This window comes from Planococcus citri, chromosome 4 (assembly GCF_950023065.1).
Source record: "Planococcus citri chromosome 4, ihPlaCitr1.1, whole genome shotgun sequence".
Taxonomy (NCBI): Eukaryota; Metazoa; Arthropoda; class Insecta; order Hemiptera; family Pseudococcidae; genus Planococcus; species Planococcus citri.
Window position 1 is genome coordinate 21,829,566 of NC_088680.1, and position 20,616 is coordinate 21,850,181.

Sequence of the window (20,616 nt, forward strand, 5' to 3'; positions counted from 1 at the left end):
TTGTAGGCCCCCCCATCCCACTACAAAAAAACAACATAATTCAACTGAAAAATGAAAAAAAATTGAAGCTGTCAAGTGAAAGTTTTTCAAAATTTTATTTAAATAATTTGAGATAAGTACCTACTACCTACTTATAAAAAAACGACAATTTTGAAGCTCAATTTTGTAGGTCGATTTTAAAAGGTTCAAAATTTTATTTCAATTATTAAAATATAAGTAACATTTTTTCGAATAATCTTACCTAAGACGAATTATATCAAAACCATTTTAAAAATTGAGAAGGTGACAAAATCCTTAAGAGCGTTTCCTGAGTTTTTTTTCGATTTGTGAGAACAAAAGTGAAATAAAATTTTAATTTCTAATTCACGGGTATTAAAGATAGCAATGCAAAATTTTTAGACACGAAAAATCGAAATTTGAGGTAATTTTCCAATATATGATCATATGCAGGGTTTTTTTTTGTAGGGGCCGCGGGGAGGGGCGCAATCCCCCTCAAAGGAAAGTTCGAAAATATCAAAAAATTGTCATAAAAACTGAAAAAATTAAAAAAATTAAAAAAAAGTATAAAAAATTGAATTTTGGAAACTTTTAAAAAAAAATGGATTTTTTTCTAGGTCAGAATTATCCAAATACAAAATCTATTAAGGTTACCACAATGCAATTTTTGAATTATGGAACGTTATTGCTTGAAGAGCAAAAAAAGTGATCAAAATTTTTTACTTCAAAAAGGCTCAAAATGACGTAGGTAGGTAATAAATATCTTATCTGGTGAATGAAAATTTGGAAATTGCTCTAAATCTAAAATTTTGCATCTTAGTTTGTGAAAATTATATACAAAAAAAAACACAAAGTACATACATAAAAAATTGCTGTTTATTGTACTAGAAGTAATACCTTCGTGGAATTTGATGGGTCACCCATCGTTCTCTTTTGACCTCAGGGACGAATTGAAGGGGAGTTAAGGGGAGTAGTCTGCCCCCCGTTCCACGAAAGTTGGGAGAAGTTGTCAAATTGTGAGAAATTCAAGAAAGTTGGGAAAATACAAAAATTTCAACTATATTTTGGTTTCAGAGTTTTCAAAAATTCTAATTTTTCACAACAAAATTCTCATTTTTTTCAAAAGCTTTTGTCCTCGCTTCGCTTGGGAAAATTTGGTTCTCTTCTATTGATTTACAATATTTCACTCTAATTTTTTTTTGAAAGAAACCCTCGCTCATTTGATTTTTTTGTCGAAATTCGCGCAAAATTTCTTGATTGTAAAGTCGAATATTTTTTTGAACAATGATTAGATAATTTAGGTAGGTACTTCGATTTTTTCTGAAAACACATTGGCGGGGGGGGGGGTGAAAATTGAGCACTTGCAGCTTCAATTTAGCGTCCCAGCCCCTCCCCCCACCCAAGGAATAAAATACAAAAAAAAGACCTCATCATAAGTACCAAAATACAGATGGAATTTCTTATGCAGCGAAGTGAGAACAAAAACTTTTTGAAAAAGTTGATTCAGTTATATTTTTGTATCAGTACGTATTTCACCCACATAAACAAAAAATTGGGGAAAATCCCAAAGCAACACACTGAGTAAACTGTTTACTCAAATTTCAAAAAAAAAATCATGCAAAATAATTTTGAAATTACCTAATATGTACTTACAACATTTTGAATCCTTGTTTAAAAAACTATGCAATTAGAACTATCTGACCAATCACTTTCATATCATAAGAACAAAAATAAAGAAGAATTTTTTATTTCAATTTTATTCGAGGAATAGAGGCAAATTAATTTGTTGTAGGAAAGCTTGAATTTTCAAAACAGATTTTAAAATTTCGACTTTTATCTGAGAAACGAAATTTATTTAAAATTATCGCGATGTAGGTAGCTAGGTACCTACCTAGTACCTTTTAAAACGAAACGCCACATAAAACATGATATAAAATTTTAGGAACATTCCATCAACTACCTATACACATATGATTTATGAATTTTTGAACTGATAACAAGCGAAAGTATAGCCTTAACGAAAAATATAGCAATAATTTGATTTTTCAGAATGAACTGATAACAGTTCACAGTTCATTATACATGCTGATCTATTGCATCATATTGATATATAGATTTTCTCATTTAATTACAACAAATTACCTACAATATCTATTTCATTTCATAATTTTTCAAAACTCGGGTACTTGTAGACAGGGCTATGGATCTTAATCGGACTTTGAATGATTTGTAATCACCGTTTGTACACATATACACATACACAGTCGTCAACGAGCTGTTCTTTTATCACATTCAATGTTCAACGGGTGGGAGGGGGAAATTTTGCGAATTTTTCGAACACCTCTGTATAATTTTTTGTAAGTAATTAATCGATGTTTTATTTTTTTTTTTTTTTTGATTTACATGTATTTTGACTGTAGATTATGTTTTCGGGATCAATTAAGAATTTTTCAAATTTTTGGAGCTTCAATTTGTAAGGTGAAGGGGTGAATTTTCAAAATTTTTAAAATTTTATTTTGTTAGACATCTTGTTTTTAATAAGAACATATTTAGCAAATCAGCAAATGGCGCCATTTTTCAAATTTGCAAAGTAATCTCTTTGATCTTTCTGTTATCTTTCCTCTGATCCTCTTTCTACAAATATCTCACAGTCCCTATTCAAGAAGCTGAAGTGAACAATTCAGACCAGCATGGTATAGAAGAGGTATTATATCTCCTTCTGAGGACCCTTGGGGACATGTTTTTACTTAAGAGTGGGGAATCATAGGAAACATTTTAATAAATTTTAAAAATTAAATGTTCTATCAATTTAACCGACCAAAGATCAGTCGATGGATCTTAAATTAATTTCCTAGTAACTTACTAAAGCGTGTATCAATTGATTTTTTTTCAAATTTTTGCACCTTAGATAAGAACGGTATTCGGAATCTGATAAGAATCATGATTTATACGAGATGTGAGTAGTAATCTGAGGAATTATTGTATCTAGATTTATATCTCAACTGACCTGCTTCGCTTGTTGCTTCGTTTTTTGAGTTGTCGATTACATATTCAATTTTTGCTATACTGTTCGACACAATCACGATTGAATTTATCTTGCTTTCTGCCTCCGTTACGAATTTGAGAATTTTGAAAAATACCGTCGAAAATGTCCCCTGCATTAACCAAGTAAGTAAGTGTATTCGATTTTTTTTTTACTCTTATAAGAATGAAAGTGTACGTGTGAAATATTACGATTTTCATGATTCTATTGAAAATTGCCTATCTGTTGGACCAAAGAGTATGGCTAGTGTGTTAAGCGAATAGTTAAGTCATTTTATTTACTTGCATTGCATATTGCGGAAATTGTGCATGAACAGTGAACACAACGCAACTCCTCGAATAGAAAAATATTTGAATTGATCGGTTGATGTTTCAGAATTGGATTTTACGAAATTAAGATCGCACTGTTATTCGGTTTATGCTTCATAAAACTCGACATAAGCAATGCAGCAGAATTTATTGATCCGAAGGATGTGACTTTACCTCCAAACATCGTTGAACTCTTAAAAAACAAGATTCCCGATTTAGATGCAAGAGATAAACTAAACGAGAAACTTCTAAAATACGCGAGGGAAATAAATGCGGACAAAGAAAAGGATGACTTGGGGGAAAAAAGGATCATACATTGAGAAGCAAATGGGCAAGTGGAATTAATAAATATGTAACCCCATCTACCGTAGTACCTAGCGTAAAAACGAAATTTTATTTGAGATATTCCTTATGTTTTACAGATCCACCATGTTTTTATATGCGCATTAAGAAAAATAATAGCGTACAATGACATTTGTTACGATCAATTTAAACAGAATTACCTGCCTCCCGCAGCCATTCCTTGGCGGGAAAATTTTATCGAAAAAATAATCAATATATCAAACGAAACCGTAAAATTATCCATTTCGGTATTTATTTATACTGACCTCTGGTAACTTTACAATGACGTCAATATGCATCCCTCCAATTTGGATCGCATTAGGAGGAACAGTATGCGAAATCGGATACGTAGGATGAACGTTAATAAACGCCACGCTGGTATTTTTGACAATTTCTGATAACGGTGGAATCTCACCAAACACTTTTTTAGCCAATTTCTCCGATGGTTTGGTTGTATAAAATTGTCCAACACTCATCCACAAAGCATACGCATATGTATTGTACAATCTCTCCAAGAAGTTCATTTTGCAATGTGTTCCACTGGCATACGTAGGAATATAAGCAGGATGAGAAATAGTCCCGATGGCATCAGCGACCCATGGAAACAGCATATTCGGATAAATATAATCATTGGCACTTTAAACTTGTACGCGAAACCCACATACCATTCGTGATGAAGAATATCGGTTAAAAGCAAATCAAATTTGTCTGTCGAATTCACAAGTTTCATTATAGTAGGATTTAATGACGAAGTTTTCATTTTTTTTCTTCAAAAAATGACCCCTGTTTAAAAAACTGACAATTGAAATTATCCCGCAAATCACTTCCATTACAAAAAAAAATAAAGTAGATTTTTTAAAAACTTCATTAGAGGGGTAAGAGGCAAATTAAGTTGCTGATGGATGTCAACAAATCAGGAGTTGAATAAGGTAAAAAAAAAAAATTAGCAAAATTTGAAAACCGAAGAGGAGTGAAATAGGGTGGGACGGTTTCGAAACCTACAAAACGCACTTCTGGCACATCCTCTCATTTTACTGTAAAAATTTGGACCCTCTATATCAATTTGGAGGGGCTGCAGGCTTTCCTAAAAGTCGAAAAACACGTAAAATAGTCCAAAAATCCACTTTTTTGACCCTGGAAAGGGGTCAAATGGGGTTGGAAGGTCAAAACCCGCGAAAGGCACTTCAGACACATTCATTCATTGTTCCTACTGTAACAATTTGGACCCTCTAGGTCAATTTGAAGAGGCTGCAGGCTTTCCTAAACGTCGAAAAACACATAAAATAGTTCAAAAATCCACTTTTTTGACCTTGGAAAGAGGTCAAATTGGGTTTTAAACCTGCAAAAATGACTCAGGCGGCATCCTTCCATCGTATGATGAAAATTTGTGCCCCTAGGTCAATTTAAGGGGTGGGGGGGGGGGGGGTAATAATAGGGGTACAATTTGATTTTTCCACCTTAAATGGGGTGGGGGATAACCTAGGAAGCTGAAATTTGGATATGTTATTGATTGCGGGGGCAGTAGTGACCAATGGTACGATTTTGGACTCTTTTCACCATTATAAGCCAAATAAATATGACCCTCCAACAAAAATCACTTTTCTGTAATTTTCAACTTTGACCCTCCTCACTTCATGGGTCAAATATGGATTTCCGAAAAAACCGTATTTCCCAAGTTTAACTTTATTTGATCAACTAGAACACAAAAATTTGGCTAAAAAGATTCGAATGAGAAGATAGCGTGATTAAGTGAAAACAATTTTCGTTGGAACAGAATCTCGTTCAAAATTCTCCAAAACGTCATACAGTTGAAAATTGAGATTCAAAAAAATTTTTCCATCCTCAAATTTTGTAATATTTTTAGTAGAACACGTAAAAAAAGTACCTATCTACAAATCATGAGTTTTTTGAGTGTATGGGGGGGGGGGTCGGGGTATCCTTCTCATAGCTTTATTCTAGTATATTTGAAAAGAGCATGTGAAAAAAACCACATATGTAGATGGAAATCGAAAATTACAGTTCTTCAAGAACTTTTGTCAAATGACCCCTAAAAAGGACCCCAAGACTTTCAAATATCACAACTGCTGGATATTATCCTGGAAAGCTGAAATTTTGGTTTCCAAGTAAGTGCTTTTTGGGCGAATTCAATCAAATTCCAACTGAACAAGTCAACAGTCGACTACCTACTATTTTGAAAATACATATAACATAGAATGAAAACATTATCGCAAAGAGTTATAAAGTTCAACTTGAGATCTCAATCGACCGCTACCGGGTGTTCCATGACCAGTCGAATAAATTGTCTGGTAATACAGCAATTTAGATAACACAAGTGTAAGTTAGGTTGCTGACCCTAAAAACTGAAGGGTCCGAGTTATGAGCCAAGGTTTCTTTCAATTTTTAAAATTGTCAAAATGCCCGTTTCCTTCAATTTTAGGAACAGACAAAAATATAAAAATAATATTTTTGTAGAGCATTCGAAGTTTTACAAGTTTTTTGCATTCATTGTTTGCCTAAACTCAAAATTGAAGGCGTTCGAGTTCATATTTTTGAATTTTTCAAAAATTTGAACTTTGCAAATTTTAGCTGATTTGGCATGGCAAAAAATGAAAAGAGTATCCACCAATTTTTCAATTTAAAAAAAAATGTAATTCGGAATTATTCAGATCCCATAATTATGAATTCAAAAAGAAATTCGTCGTAGAACAGACTTCCAAAAAAATCCTACCTCAGGCAACTCCTTCGCCGCCACAATATTCATCCCAGCGACTTGAACCAAACTCGCAGGCATCGAATACGATCCTTGATACGGAGGCTGTACATTGACAAACGTCATACTGGTATTCTTTACGATCTCGTCCAAAGATGGAATACCATCCCCAAAAACCTCTCTAGCTACTCTATTCGAAGGCACAGTCGTATAATATCGTCCAATACTCATCGACATCACATACACATACGTATTATACACTCTCTCTCGAAAATTCATCTTCGCAGAAACTTTACTCAAATAATTAGGCACCAAAGCCGGATGACAACTGATTCCAGCACTATACGCGAACCAAGGAAACACCATATTCGGATACACATTAATCATGGGTACTTGGAACTTATACGCGAACCCGGTATACCATTCGTTCAACGCGATATCGGTTAAAAACAAATCATAACGTTGTGTCGAGTTGAGAAGTTCAGCCAGAGGTGGGCATCGGAGCACTTGAGCAGATTTTGGGATTAGTTTCTCAAACCCAGAGAGTTCTTTGAACGCTGAAGGTGGATCGGTGATTTTATCCAGTGGAGGAGGAGTAAAAGTAGGCATAAGCTTACAGCGTTTGATATCAACTTCGTAATACTTCGAAGGAGGAACTTTATCCGGGAAAACTGTGTATACGGTTATATTATGACCTCGTGAGGCCAATTCAGTCAGCAAAGGTTTGACAAAAATGTAATGACTGTTGTAAGGCATTGGAAAAAAGGCCAGGATATTCGAACCAGTCGCGAAAGAAAGTAAACAAATAAGTAGCACTGTCACTTGTTTCATGGCGATGCACTTCAACGTATCCACGAACATATCTATTTTTATTTTTTACGGTATTTGTAACACCACTGTGAATGGGAAATGTTGGCTATAGGTATAACAATTCATTTGAACGACTTATCAAAGTCCAACTTGAGTTGTATCTTTCATTACACGATAGGCAATTCGGCTTTCGTGCCGGAAGAAGTTGCGAATTGGCAATACACCAACTTCTTCAACGAATCGACGAACTTAGAAATTTGGACAGTGTCAGACTCATCGCACTCATTTCACTGGACATACACGGCGCGTTTGATCACGCAAGGTGGGCCGACATCATTGATGTTTTCAACCATTTAGCAATCCCTCATTTCATTATTGCACTTATTGCCTCCTACTTTTCCGATAGAGAAATCATCTTCGAAAATATACGCAAATGGATCAATCGAGGTTGCCCTCAGGGCTCCTCCTTAGGGCCAACCATGTGGAATGCAGACTTTGATGATATTATGCGTTTGATCCAAGAAATATTTGCTGACACCTTTTGCTACGCAGATGATACGATGATCGTGATTGCTGCTAGTACTACCTTTATTACCAATCGAATTATCGAATTCCTCAACAAGCGTGGACTTACCTTGAATACCACCAAGACTGAATATATTGTTATAGATTACGCTAAGAAGAAGATTAAAGTCAACTCTCCTATTAAACCATTATTCATTGGAAACCAAAAGATTCAACCATCATCGTCCATCAAGTACCTAGGGGTCATGTTGGATCCCACTAGATGCTGGCAGCCACATATAGATTACATAACTGCCAAATCTATGAAATACGTGCCTCTTTTACTGAACATTTGTAAAAACATTATCGGCTATTCAAACAAAGCTAGGCGTATTATGTGGTTCGGTACCGTTATTGCCACACTCAAATACTGTTCATCCCTGTTCTATCACCGTCTTTATTTACACAATAACCAACTGACTTTGCAAAAAATACGCAGAAAAATGGCCATTAACATCGCAAGACTCTATCGAACCAGCAGTGTCGAAGCCGCTGGAGTCATAGCTGGTATACCACCTCTGCATTTACACATAGCTGAGCGCAGTGTATTTTGGCTACTCAAAAATGGCTTGCCTGTGCATAATTTCTGCCATTTCCCTGTAGTGGAGTGGCCCGGAGGTAAAGGCTCTACATTACGTTCTACTCTTAATACTTGTACGAAGAACTCCTGGCAAAATATCTGGAATAAGGCTGAATGCAGTCAGTGGACTCATCATCTAATTTCAAACGTAACCAAAACTGTTCCGCTATTGGAAATCGACTTCTACCTGGGACAGGCCCTTAGTGGCCACGGAACGTTTCGTTATCTCCTACATAAGTTTGGCCGATCAACTCATCCACATTGCGAATGTGGTGAACTGGAAAAACCTGAACACGTTTTTCAATCCTGCCCCCTTCACGCTGCAGATCGCCCATACCTTCCGATTAATGTTTTGGATGTAAACCATCTAAAATACCTTCGCCAAACTGTAAAGAAAATGTGGAAAGCTGAAAATTCTCGACAAACAGGCCCAACATCTCAAATAAATCGATTATAACATTCAACTTATTATCTACATACATCATGTCATTAATCTGCTACTAGAATATATTACTAAGAAATCGAATTTATCATCCTATCTTAATTTGTTTAGATTGTTCTTATGCTCTTGTTACCTGTTCATTTTATTTTATTTTATTTTTCTCAACGTTTTCTATGTTCACGTAAATATGTTTATACATTGTCGAATTTATAGGTTTTCCACTATGTATTTATCATCACATTTTGTATTTTCAATATGTTAAGCTGTCTAGTTGCTATAAACCCCCCATGGTAAAGTGATTGTTCAGCAAATATTGAATAATATAACATTTTTGAAGAAAAAAAAAAAAAAAAAAAAAAAAGGTATAACAATTCAATAATGCACACCAGTGTCTCGTATAATTATTCGTTCAATTACGAAATACTACTCATCGAAACAGGTTTTCTTCCGTATGATATTAGGTATTCATTTAGTCAGGTAAACGACAGCAAATAACAAACACAATTATTGAAAACGAAGAAACATGCAAAAGGTGTCGAGTCAGAAATGAAAATTAGATTACAGACACGCGCATCATTCTACACACTCCCAACCTACATTTATTTATCGATGAATAATTGAAAAATATTTGTATCAAGTTACAAATATGTATACATGAGTTTAAAAGTACACCGAGAAATATTTTTATTAAAATTTTGATTGTAAATAAACGTCTGAATTCCAATCGACCTATTATTATCATCGCAAAGGCAATTCGAATTGAAATTTAAAACACTTTTTCAAGAATGGAACACGAAAAATGTATTTTTTAAATCACGAATGGGTCATTCCACGTCAATTCAACCAAGAAGTGGTAAGGGGGGGGTCGACAATTTTTTGGAAGTTTTTTCTGTGGAAAGACTATCCGAAGGGATGACCAATGGCGCCAATCGCCGCCCTGTAGCCCTTTTTTAGAGGTTGCTAGTGGGTGTCAAAGTTTTCAGTGAACTTAAAATATCAGCCATTTCAGCAGTGGATTACTCGATAACCGCGATACCTACCAAAATGGAACTTTTTCCAATAGTTAGAGGTTTTGAAGGGCTTTTGGGTAATATCATAAAAATCAGTGTTGCCACTTTTTTTCATACAAAAAATTAGCTCGAAAAGTTTCAAAACGTAGTTTTCATATCGTTCCAACTCTCAAAAATTCTGAAAAAAATATATTATGGACAACTTTTCATGCTGAACAAAATATTAAAAAATTGGGATGGCATCATTTCAAAAAGTCGATTTAAAAAATCGAAAGTTTGCGAAAAAGTGAGATTTTTTTAATTAAAAACACGAAAAAAAGTTTTGATTGGCGAAGTTGACCTATTTGACCCCGCCATATGTAGTTCATGACGTAATTCCTCTATGGGAAATATTAGTGTAATTCTTCCATAAGAGTGGGAAAAACAGGTATAAGTATGGGGTAAATTCTTTAGGGGCAGATTGAACGAATCTCGTTCAAATCTGAACTAACTTCAACTCATCGTTTTTAACGAGTTAAACTGAGTTCAACTCTTGACTGTAGTTTAACTGTTTGTGGTACAAGTGGCTCTAAATCTTTGGTCTGATGCGAAGATCTAAAACTAACGAGAACGCACTTCTAGTTTAGTAAGTAACTCGAGTAAGCTAATACTTTTTGTCAATGGTGAAAATACAAAGGCAGGCGTGGGCCACCCCCCTCATCCCCTAATAGTGATGTTTCCATTTATTGGTTAATGTGTGTTTAAATTAACCAATGTAAATTAACGTAATGTTGATTTGATTTATGGTTTCTTGGATCATCTCTCTATTATCCGGACATAGAAGAGATGTACCCGATCTATACGTGTTGTATTTCTACCAATAGCTACCGCCACACCTAGTATTAGGGGATGCAAGGGAGCTGCAGTCAACGTGTACAGTGTTAGGGGGAGGTTGAAAACCCTTTCCTGGGTTGCGTTCGTCCATCTTAAATTAATCAGGTAAATATTGAAATGGTGAGTGTTTAACAGTCATTAATTTGATATTTGGACTAGAGATATGATTTTAACGTATCTCTGATTAATCTGCCATGCCATTTTGTGCAATTGTCAGGTTTTCCTGTGAACGTTTTAATTGAACTAGTCAGATCGGAATCTGACGACAGAAATGAGGAATTGTTTGCCTCATTCACACATGAGATGAATATTTAGATATTCGAATATAGTATTTATGTAGTTTAATTTTGCCAAACTGTTTATGATTGATAAATTCATCATTAAAGGAGTATAAACTGTTCTGTCAGGGTGTTTTATTTCACTTTGAGACCTTTTCTGATGTAGTTGAGACTGTTGAGGATCTAAAAGCCTACTCTTGGAGCTAGCCAGGTAGAAGAGACAAATATTCCCTCCCTAAGGAATGATTCTTGGAAAATCCCTACCCAGTCAGTACCTGTGCCAGGATTTTTCCTTGGAGGGGGATAATTGGGTCAAAACCAAACAATTTTGCGGTCTCATTTTTGGGTTGGGGGGGGGGGGGGTAAAATTAAGCTTCTCCGAGAGCAGAATTAATCAAATAAATACAGTGGCATAGTCAGAATTTCCTCAAGGAGGAGGCAAAACCAGATTTTTAGGCATGAAAAATCGAAATTAGGAGTCATTTTCTACAAACCTATCGTGATATGTGGTGATTATATTATGAAAATGAAGGTAAAATTACTGCTCAAGCGAAGCGAGAGCGAAAATTTTTAGAAAAAATGGGTCTGAACAACAAAAAAAAAAGTCTACTTTTGCATGTTTTATTTCAAATTTTCGTTCGCAAGAGAGGACAATGGCCCTCTTCACTCTCTGACCACGCCACTGAATAAATATGTCATTCATTTATTTAATTTTTAAAAAGGAGGGACCTCAGTGACTGAAATTTGCCTGCAAAGTATTATTCAAATTCGAAGTAAATCGTGTACGAATATACCTATAATGTGGGCTTGAGAAAAAAAAAAGGCTAATGAACATCGGTTTGTAATCGGTATCCATCTCAGTGAAACAAGAGCGAACAAATGCTTGGAAAATTCCCACTTTATAGCATCAACATTTTTTCCAAAAAAACTGGCTTCATGGGGGAGGGGGGATTATCACCCGAATCCCCCCTTAAAACCAGCACTTTAACCCAGTACTTACGATAATTTTTACCATCTCTGATCTTTCTCACTCTCCTCTTTACAATCTGCAGAAAAAGTTGAAACCCCCTTTCATTTGATGAAATAAATTCATCACAAAGAAATCAAAATTTTGAGTGAATTCAAAAAATGAACGAATTTCAATTTTTTTTGCTATGAGTGTAATTTTTATCAACTTTTTCATGAAATACGTCAGAAAGAGGTCAAAATAATACAACTGAATAAATTTAAACTTTTTTTGATGTTTGGAATTAAAAATTGAATTTTTTCGAATTTTGATTTTTTTGTGATGAGTTCTCATTTTATCAAGTGAAAGGGGGTTTTCAACTTTTTCAACGGATACATAAAAACAGGGATCAAATAGGTCAAATTCACCAACCAAAACTTTTTTTCATGTTTTAAATTAAAAAATCGAATTTTTTCGCAAACTTTCAAATCGACTTTTCGAAATAATGCCATCCCAATTTTTTAATATGTTGTTCAGCTTGAAAAATTGTCCATAATATATTTTTTTCAGAATTTTTGAGAGTCGGAACCATATAAAAACTACGTTTTGAAACTTTTCGAGCTAATTTTTTGTACAAAAAAAAGTGACAACACTGATTTTTATGATATTACCCAAAAGCCCTTCAAAACCCCTAACTATTGGAAAAAGTTCCATTTTGGTAGGTATTGCGGTTATCGAGTAATCCACTGCTGAAATGGATATTTCAAGTTCACTGAAAACTTTGACACCCCCTAGCAACCTCTAAAAAAGGGCTACAGGGCGGCGATTTGCGACATTGGTCATCCTTTCAGAAGGTCTTTCCACAGAAAAAACGTCAAAAAAATCGTCGACCCCCCCCTTACCACTTCTTGGTCGAATTGACGTGGAATGACCCCGAATGACTTTTTAAAAAATGGTCGCTCATTTTTTTAGACACCTAAATCAATCAGTTGACGTTCTATTCGTCAGTTTCTCGTCAAAAAATAGGTACCACAATTCAACCCCCAAAAACACGTTAAAAAAATATTTTCCAACTACGAACCTGAGGTAATTTCTTGGCCTCGACAACATTCATTCCAGCCACTTGAACCACATTCGAAGGCTTCTCAAAAGAAACATGATACGGTGGCTGAGAATTTATAAACGTCATACTGGTATTCTGCACTATCTCGTCCAAAGATGGAATATCACACCCGAAAACATCTCTAGCCACTTTATTCGAAGGAACAGTCGTATAAAGATGTCCAATACTCATCCATAAAAAATACACGTACGTATTGTACAATCTCTCCTTGAACGACATCTTGGGAGCAACTCTACTCAAATAATTAGGTATCACAGCAGGGTTACAGGTGGCTCCAATATTATGAGCGAACCAGGGAAAAATCATATTCGGGAAAACGTTAATCATTGGCACTTGAAACTTATACGAGAATCCAGTATACCACTCGTTATGAACGAAATCACTCAGGAATAAATCGTAATGTTGTGTCGAGTTGAGAAGTTCGGTCAGAGCTGGACATCGAAGCACATCGATCGATTTCGGAATCAGATCTTCAAATCCCATCACTTCCGAGAGTAACGAACGCGGACTAGCGATTTTATCAACAAGAGTAGGTGGTACTTTGGGCATACAGCATTTGATATCGATTTCACGATACTCCGTAGGAGGGACTTTATCAGGAAAAACCGTGTAAACTGTTAGATTATGCCCTCGTTCGGCCAACTTGGCCAGTAAAGGTTTGACAAAAATGTAATGACTGTTGTAAGGTATTACGAAAAAAGCCAAAATATCCGAACATTTCGCGAAATGAAACAAACACAACATCACTAGTATTGCTCGATTCATAGCTATAGATTCACTTTTAATAGCTATAGGTAGAGGTATGTCCACTAACTTCGATACACAGCACGACCGACGACAGAACATTACGTAAGTATAAAGTAAGGTATTCAAATTCGTAACAAAATATGTACAACATTATTGAGAAACGTGGATTTTCATGCGATGCAACGCGAAGCATATTCCGGTTTTTTTCATGAAACTAATTAATTCTAAGGCAACGAAAAATAAATCAAATAGGTAAGCAAGTGATTTTCAAAAAAACGAAGGTTAGTATGCTGAAAACGCAACGAAATCATACACTATGCGATGGCGATTCGATACTGGATGGAAAAAATCAATGGCAAGTGTAGCCACTAGCCATGCCCTTACTTGGGAAATAAGAATTAAGTCGAAAAGTGCCGAACATAATCAAATACATATATATGTATGTAAATGTATGAACAAGACATAGAAAGAGAAAGAATATGCACACAAAAAGTGCAAAGTCAGACATGAAAGATGTAACTTGACGTTAAGTACATCATACTCCCATACTCCCTACATCTCATTCCCCACTCCACCCATCGCCTTTGTCGGAAAAATATTATCAGTTATCACAGGTGTTTTTATTTATACGAACAGAATCATAATGAAGTAGGTATCCTAAATAGAAAATTTCGTACATAAATAAATACCTAAATTTTCTCAAAAAGAAATTTTCCAACGAGAAAATTCGTTGATGATTTTCACTTCCCAATGGACCATTGATCATTGTGATACAATTTTAATCACTCTTTTAAGAATTATGTCGTCGAATGAATTGAGCCAATGATTTGAGAAATGAAACAATTGTTTCCCCATCACAGGTTTTTTATTTGATCTTGAATTGTTCTCAGACAAATGCGTTAAACAAGGAGTCCAGAAAATGAAACAAGTTGAAATAAATATAATGATTAGGTGAAAGGGCATATGAATTTGCCAACCCATGCGATGTCAAAAAATCAGGAACTGAGGCAAGGTGAAAAAAACGAGCAAAATTTGAAAATACAATATCAAAAGGATTTTTCAAATACAATGCCAAAAAGATTTTTAATGAAACTTGAATTTAAAATTTAAACAAAAAATTAGTACGAGTATGATAAAAGGGGGGGGGGACAAACTTTAAATTTTTGAAATCATCAAGTGAAAATAATGACCAAAAAAAAAATATTTTGTGCGGAATCGAGTTCATGATTCTCCAACAATTCCAACATGTTATGCAGCAAGAAATAAAAATCTAAATAAAATTTTCAAATTCGAAAAATTCGTAAAATTCAAAATTTCAAATAGAAGAGACAATCAAATTCCCAGCAGCCAATTTTCATTTTCCAATTTTTAATGAAAGTGAAAAATATTACATCAAAAATATGGAATTTTCGTAGCATACGAGAGAAATTGATTTTATACGAAGCCTTTTGACTTATTTCAACCCCTTGAAGCAAAAATAGAGTATTTCATATCGTTGTGGAACTTCCAAAAGAATGGTACCTAATTTCCCCTAATTTTTTTGAAGAGAACAGAGAAGGGAGATTTTAGTCGAGAATGGCTTGAAAGCGTCAAATATTTTCTCATCGAGTTGAAATGATCTAGAGTCATTTTTCCTGGTATCAGACAGAAAATTTGAGATTACGAAAAATGTTTAATTTTTGGTATTTTGGACGAACATTAATTTTTTCAAAAATTCAGCTTCTAGAAATTATTATCCTCATGATTTTTGAAGAAAATGTGTTGAATTCTATAAAAAAAATAATCCCTCGAGTACATTTTTATCGTCCTGAAATCCGAAAAAAAAACTGATGCCAAGAGCACCTTCAAATTTGAAAAAATCGAAAAAAAAGTAATCAGGACTTTTCTATTAAAAATGTTCAAATCTGAATCCAGAATCCTTCTGTAAAACTTTCTCTTCCGAGAAAAAAACCACCCTCGGTGCCTCAAGCAATGTTGAACTCTATATACAGAGCTCTCCAAAATTAAATTAAAAAATAAAGAGAATTTTAAAAAAGGGGGGAAGTTGGGTGAATTTGTTTTACAATTTTAAAATTCGGTGTTAGATTTTCTCAAAATTTCATTCCTTCCAGAAAAAATCTCCAAGTCCACGCGAGCAATTTTGGCCTCTATGCAGAGCTTGCTTTGGTTGAAAAAAATTCTAAAATAGTCAAGAAGATGAATAGGTAAACATTTCAAAAATAATAATAATAATAATTTTCAGGACAAAATTCCTCCAAATACTTAATTCGCTTTTTAAATGAAAAAACTACCTCCACTCTCCAACTAGAAATAGTTATAAAAAATGCATTTTCCAAAAAAAAATTATGATTTCAACCGACCAGGAGGGGTTATTCTTCATGAAAAGAAATTATTCAGAGTAATTCTAACACAAAAATTGAAAATCACACTAAAAAAAGAATAAAATATTGAAAATTAAAAAAAAAAGTTTCACTGTTTTCTCTTTTATTTCAGGGTACCTGTCTAACAAAACTTCCAGAAAAAAAATCACGTTTTCATGACCTATTTTTCACATTTTTACTGCATGAAAATCCCCTCTCCTCCCCTCCCCGCCAAAAAAAATTGAATAACTTGAAACTGCAAGGAAATTTTTTTTCAATTTGAGGGGCTTCATGGAAAAGGGGCCTTAGTCAATTTTTTCATTGACTTTTACAAGTTTAAATAGACTTGGAAATTTTTTCTCTGATTGTGAGCAAACATTTTCCAATTCGTTTTTTTTTCTTGGAAAAACACTACAATATCACTGAATACGGTGGAATTAATAAAAAAAATTATTTTTTAATACATTCAGAATTGTAAAAATCAAAAAAACAAGTAGGTAAGTATTTCATTTTTTCCATTTTTCTGATTTTTTGAATCAATTTTTAATTTATTTTTTTTGTATTTCGTGGGCTTTTAAAAAAAATTCAAGTTTATTTCGAGCAAAATTCATGATTTTTTCATGACTTTATAACTTTCATAACCACCAACCATAATTCATGACTTTTTCATGGCTTTCATGATCGTAAGACATCCTATTTTATTATTATTATTTTTTTTTTTGATTTTTTATAGTTTCAGAGTGCTCTATACAGAGGAACCAACGTTGCTTCGGGGACTTGGCGTGGTTTTCTCTCGAAAACTGAGTTAAATTTCGAGGAATGTTGACCCATAAATTAAAGATTTTTAATCAATGTATTTCAACTATGCATGTATCACACTTTTAAAAGTATTTTTTCCACTTTGAAAAGCTCTTAGCACCATTTCAGTTCAATCAGGAACTAAAATTTTCAGAGATTTTTTTTTTCCATAAAAACTTGGAACTTTGGGTAAAAAAAAATTCTTCACAAGTAAAAATAAGGACTTTTCTAATAAAAATCTCACGAGTAAAAAAAGACAGTTTTTCAATTTTTCAGGAAGATTTATACCTACGTACCTACTCAACATTTGTTTCAAAATTCTATCGTAAAAAATGAATCAGAATTCGATAACCACAGACTCCATTCATTTCACAATAATACCTAACAATAAGTACCTAAACCCATCTAACTTTTAAACACAAATCAGACAATCTGAAAAAAAATTGTAAAAATTTGTAAAAATTTACCAACCAACCTTAGGTAACTCCTTGCTCGCGACAATATTCATACCACCAACTTGAATCAAATTCGGAAACGTCGGATATGATATTTGAAACGGTGGCTGCGAATTCACAAACGTCATACTGGTATTCTTCACGATCTCGTCCAACGATGGAATACCATCTCCAAAAATCTCTTTAGCCACTTTATTCGAAGGCACAATCGTATAATAATGTCCAACACTCATCCACACCAGATACGCATACGTATTGACTAATCTCTCCCAAAAACTCATCTTGGGAGATACTCCATTCACCACGTGACTGGGCATGAAAGCCGGATTAGAGAAAGCTCCAACGGTGTGCGCGAATCCGGGAAAAATCATATTCGGAAAAATATTAATCATAGGGACACGAAACTTGTACGCGAACCCGGCATACCACTCGTTATGAAGAAGATCAGTTAAAAGTAAATCGAACCGTAGGGTCGAATTTGCTGCCAGAATCGCATCTAGAGCTCGACATTGAAGCACTTGAGACGAATTTGGAATTAAACCTCCGAACAGTTTCACTTCTAAAAGTATCGAACGCACACGAACAATAACATCTACAGATGGAGCGACTACTGTTGGCATACAGCCGCTGATATCAATTTCGCGATACTTTTTAGGCGGAATTTTATCTGGAAATGGCGTGTATACGGTTAGATTATGTCCTCGTTTAGCCAGCTCGTCAAGTAACGGTTTGACAAAAATGTAATGACTCTGGGTACGTATTGGGAAAAAGGCTAAAATATCCGAACCGATCGCGAAATGAAACGAACACAGTAACACTATCACTTGCTTCATAGCTACGATTAAAATTCCTTTATACTCGAAACAAATCGAATTCGTGCATAGAATATCGAAAACACGTGCCTACGATTACACGATTCCGGTACAAATAAACGCCGAAGTTTCCAAATCCAGAAAGTTAGTAGTAATCGGGAAACGAATACACGGAGTAAACCTTATCACATTACGCATCAGGCGAAAAAATGTTGCTATGTATGAAAACCAGTTTATATTTAATTGGTCTACGACCAAACTTGTCCAAATTGTAGCAGTTTTGATCCTTCCTTCACATTTGATGGATGTTCACAACTACATAAATGGGAGAAAAATATTGAAATTGGACCAACTTAATCAAAGAAATTGAGTTTGAAAGAGTCTCATCAGCCATCATCATTGACGAACGATTCGTGAAAACAATCGAATCAGTCGTTCTTAATAGATAATTTTCAATATTCAAGATATTCCACAATATTATTGACTCTCGATAAATTTCACTATACGAAAAAAATTAGTGATTTTGTTGAATATTTTGTTCCTATTTTCTTTAATGAATCGTTCAAAATTCACCGAACCGGTTAAATGAGCTGATGAGTGGAATCGTTCGTGAACGTTTCGAGTTAGTTATTATAAATTGTAAAAATGTAAAATGTTCAAGTGAGAATTGAGTTCGACGAATTGATGTATTCATTTTCGAACAATTTCTCGAAAAAAATTGATCAAGTCGTTCGCAAACGATGCGTTTCAAAATTTATGGGTATTATCGTCAATGATTCTATTACACTCTCTGAAAAAAATTGAAGATCTGAAGATAATTTTAAGTAGAATTTCGTTTCCAATTATGAGAATTTTGGACGAAAAGAATCATTCGCGAACTTCGACAGTTGGTTTTATGGAAAAAATCTTGTATAGTATATTTTGGCAAACTCATCGAATCTCAGGCAATCTGAATGTGAATTGAGCTCACTTAAGGAATCCGTTCCCAAATGATTCTATGATTTGTTGATAGTGATCGAAGAATTGATAAGTACATAAATACAGAGTTGCCACTTTTGGCAAAATTGGTGAAGGGGATTTTGTTTTGAATTGAGAGAATTTTAGACGAGCAGTATCGTTCGCGAACGGCTCAAATCAGTTTTTTTTTGAAAAAATCGTTGAGTGTAACATTTTGAAAAATTTAACGATAACGAAATCGAGATACTTTTAGAATAAATTGAGCACGATTAAAAAATTTCATTCCTTAACGATTTTTTGGATAATCGATCAAATCGTTCGCGAACGATTCGTTTCAAAACCATTGATTTGTTGATCAATGGTCGAAGAATTGATAACTGCGCAGAGTTGTCACTTCAGATAAATGTGAAAAAAAGAGTTTTGTTTCGAACTGATAGTTTTAAACGGACAGAATCGTTCGCGAACGTCTTGAGTCAGTTTTAATGAACAATTCATTTCTTCGATCATTTTAAAAAGTCATCGTCTTTTCAGTTTTCTAAATGAGAATTGGATTGAATCGGAAAATTCGTTCTCGAACGATTCTTCAAAATATTTGATGAAATCGTTCGCGAACGATGCGTTTCAGAATCTGTGATTTGTAAGTAATCAACGAAGAATCCGATAAATCGCATGGGGGTTGTCACTTTTGTACTCTGTAGAAATTGAAAGAAGATATTTCCAGGATTTTGTTTCGAACTGAAAGAATTTTGGAAGAATCGAATCATTCGTGAACGCCTTGACGAGTGAGTTTTGATGGGAAATTCATTTGGTCTGTCATTTTTTAAAAAAGTTCAACGCGTCTGCGTTCTTCAAATGAGATCTGACTTGGAAGTTGGATTAATTGAAATTTGAAGGATTCGTTCTCGAACGATTTGTTGGAATAAATTGCCATAGGTGTTATGAAATTGTACTAAGTACATATATAAGGGGGATAGTTACTTTCAAAATTCGCATGAATAGTTGTATATTGTCTAAAACTATACCCTCCGAATCCGAATTTCTCAATTTCCTCTCTTCTAGAGCCTCCAGCACAATTTTCGATTTCTCCAGAATTTTAATTTTTTTTACCAGAATATTCAAAAAATTTAAAACATTTAAAACTTTCAGTATTATAGGAAATAAAAATGTGCGCGAATGACTATATCATGTCTAATAGTGATAACCACCCCCCCACGTTTGAATTTCTCAATTTCTAACCTGTCTAAAGCCTCCAGTTCGATATTGAATTTCTCCAAAATTTTAACTTTTTCATAAAGTGTGGAAATTAATTTGAAGAGCTGAAAATCGTGGCTTATTCTCGATCCATTTAACGAGTTTATCCACATTTGAGATGATTTCCAAGCAGTTGCCTATACAGTGCGTTTTTTTGACCAACATATTTTTAATGATAAATGAAGAATACTGGTTGAAAAAACGCCCTTG

At 34.3% G+C, this 20,616-nt stretch overlaps 1 protein-coding gene and 1 long non-coding RNA gene across 40 annotated transcripts in view; one reads left to right on the forward strand and one right to left on the reverse strand.

Moving 5' to 3' along the window:
* Positions 1 to 20,616, reverse strand: part of LOC135844663 (UDP-glycosyltransferase UGT5-like) — a 448,533-nt gene that overhangs the window by 134,376 nt on the left and 293,541 nt on the right. Inside the window, exon 1 of one of the 39 annotated variants that reach the window (XM_065362967.1) lies at positions 17,407 to 18,236. The exons of the other annotated variants lie outside the window; for them this stretch is intronic. Coding sequence (XP_065219039.1) covers positions 17,407 to 18,219 — 813 coding nt within the window. The 5' untranslated portion in view covers positions 18,220 to 18,236. Of the gene's footprint in view, positions 1 to 17,406; positions 18,237 to 20,616 lie in introns of those variants that run through there. 39 annotated transcript variants of the gene reach the window in all.
* On the forward strand, positions 2,968 to 4,442 carry LOC135844674 (uncharacterized). The gene is made up of 3 exons (XR_010558601.1): positions 2,968 to 3,165; positions 3,416 to 3,679; positions 3,771 to 4,442. It is a non-coding gene; the product is annotated as an uncharacterized LOC135844674 (long non-coding RNA).